Here is a 1,530-nt window from a genome sequence, read left to right as displayed (position 1 = left end):
TTTGCCCCCGAAGGTCGCGTCCAAATGCCCGGAACGGACGTCACAGTGGTGTCCGGCCGGCGCGATCACCGTGCTGTGACGCTCAGGGAAGCCTGATGAGGTACTGGTTTCTTTGCCCAGGGCTGGCCTACGGCCCGTGCTGGATCAGCTGAGCAAGGTTTGGGGAGAATCCCCCATTTAGATCTTCAGATATTTTGACGGATGACCGAAAATGGGCAAAAACGGGGTGATGAGCTCTGATAATTGGCGTAAACTCTAAAGAGTAGAGAGAGAGCGCGCGCCGCGCGCGGCGGGGCCCCGCTACGGGCTATACGCGCTAGCGGCAAGACGGTAGCCACCCGCCACGCGCGCATCGCTTTGTCCGGGCCGCCCCCAGCTGCCTCCCCCATATCCCAACCGCCGGGCGGCAGCTGCCGCGCGCAACAACGACCCGGGGGCGGTGCCGATGTAGCTACCTCCCGCCCGCCGCTGTGCCGCCCGCGGCCCGCCGGCGCCGCGCCCCTACGCGCCGTCGAGGTAGGCGCGGAAGCCGCCCTTCTCGAGCTTGTCTGCCTTGCCGTGCGAGCACCTCCGCCTCCTGCGACTCCATGTAGGCCGCCATCTTGCGGCGCAGCGTCGGGTCGGCCAGAAGAGAGTGATGACAACGAAAAAGAACTCTCTCCGGCGGCGCAGGGCCGACCGCTCAGCCGCACCGAGCGTCCGGACGGCGAGGAGGCCGGCGTTGGCGGCGTTGTGGATCGCGACGGTCGCAACCGGCACGCCGCGCGGCATCTGCACGATCGAGAGGAGCGAGTCGTTGCCGGACAGCGCCAGGGCCGCAGCGAGCGCTCCGTCCACAACTCGGCTCCAAGGAATAGCGAGACTAATTAGAGGGATGTGGACGCGTGCTCGCGCGGTCGTGCTCCGCTTGAAACAATTCTTGTTCAGTCTTCAGAGGGCACACCCTTCGTCACATACTCACAAATCACAATCGACAATTTGATTCAGTTTCATGGCCCACTCTCGTTCGGTCCGATCGACCTCGACGCGCAAATCCAAATGGTCTGTCACGCGAAGCTCACCACGTGCTCGAAGAGCTCCCGCGGGAGGCGGCAGAGCACATGGCTGCTCGGCCCGTGCTGGCGGACCAAGAAGAAGCAGCGCCGCTGCTGCCAGCGGCGGCGCCGCAAGCCCGCGTCGAGCAGGGCCGGTGTGGCTTTCGGCGCGTCGAGCCTCGCCGCAACCTCTGCCTCGCTGGCCGGCAGCCTGCACAGGTGCAGCGCCGCCGCGAGTTGTGCCGGCTTGGAGACGCGCGCAGACTTGGTCAGGGCGAGCAGGGCGAGCATGCACTCGTTGACCAGCTGCTGCGATGAGTGCGGCATCGCGATCCGCAGATCGTCGCCGACGATGCCCTCGAGCGCGCCCTCGCCCCGTTCGGCCGCGATTTGACGGAGGGCTGCGAGCAGCTCCTGCCGCTGAGCGGCACTTCCTTCGAGCAGCACCTGTCCGGCCGCGCTCGGCCCGTCGTCCTCGAAGCGGTGCTTCTGCGGC

General features: G+C 66.5%; 1 protein-coding gene across 1 annotated transcript in view; it reads right to left on the bottom strand.

Annotated features, from left to right (window-relative positions):
* EMIHUDRAFT_471081 (hypothetical protein) overlaps positions 1-1,530 on the bottom strand; it is a gene marked incomplete at its 3' end in the record, with an annotated part of 4,163 nt that extends 2,633 nt beyond the window's left edge. The window contains exons 1-2 of the mRNA XM_005760820.1: positions 1,062-1,530; positions 693-771 (exon numbers count right to left, since the gene is read on the bottom strand). Of these exons, the coding sequence (XP_005760877.1) occupies positions 693-771; positions 1,062-1,361 (379 nt within the window). The 5' untranslated portion in view covers positions 1,362-1,530. The remainder of the gene's footprint in view (positions 1-692; positions 772-1,061) is intronic.

Source organism: Emiliania huxleyi (assembly GCF_000372725.1).
Source record: "Emiliania huxleyi CCMP1516 unplaced genomic scaffold EMIHUscaffold_738, whole genome shotgun sequence".
Classification (NCBI taxonomy): domain Eukaryota; phylum Haptophyta; order Isochrysidales; family Noelaerhabdaceae; genus Emiliania; species Emiliania huxleyi.
The sequence above is the reverse complement of the archived record's forward strand: the minus strand, read 5'-3'. Positions and strand labels throughout refer to the sequence as shown.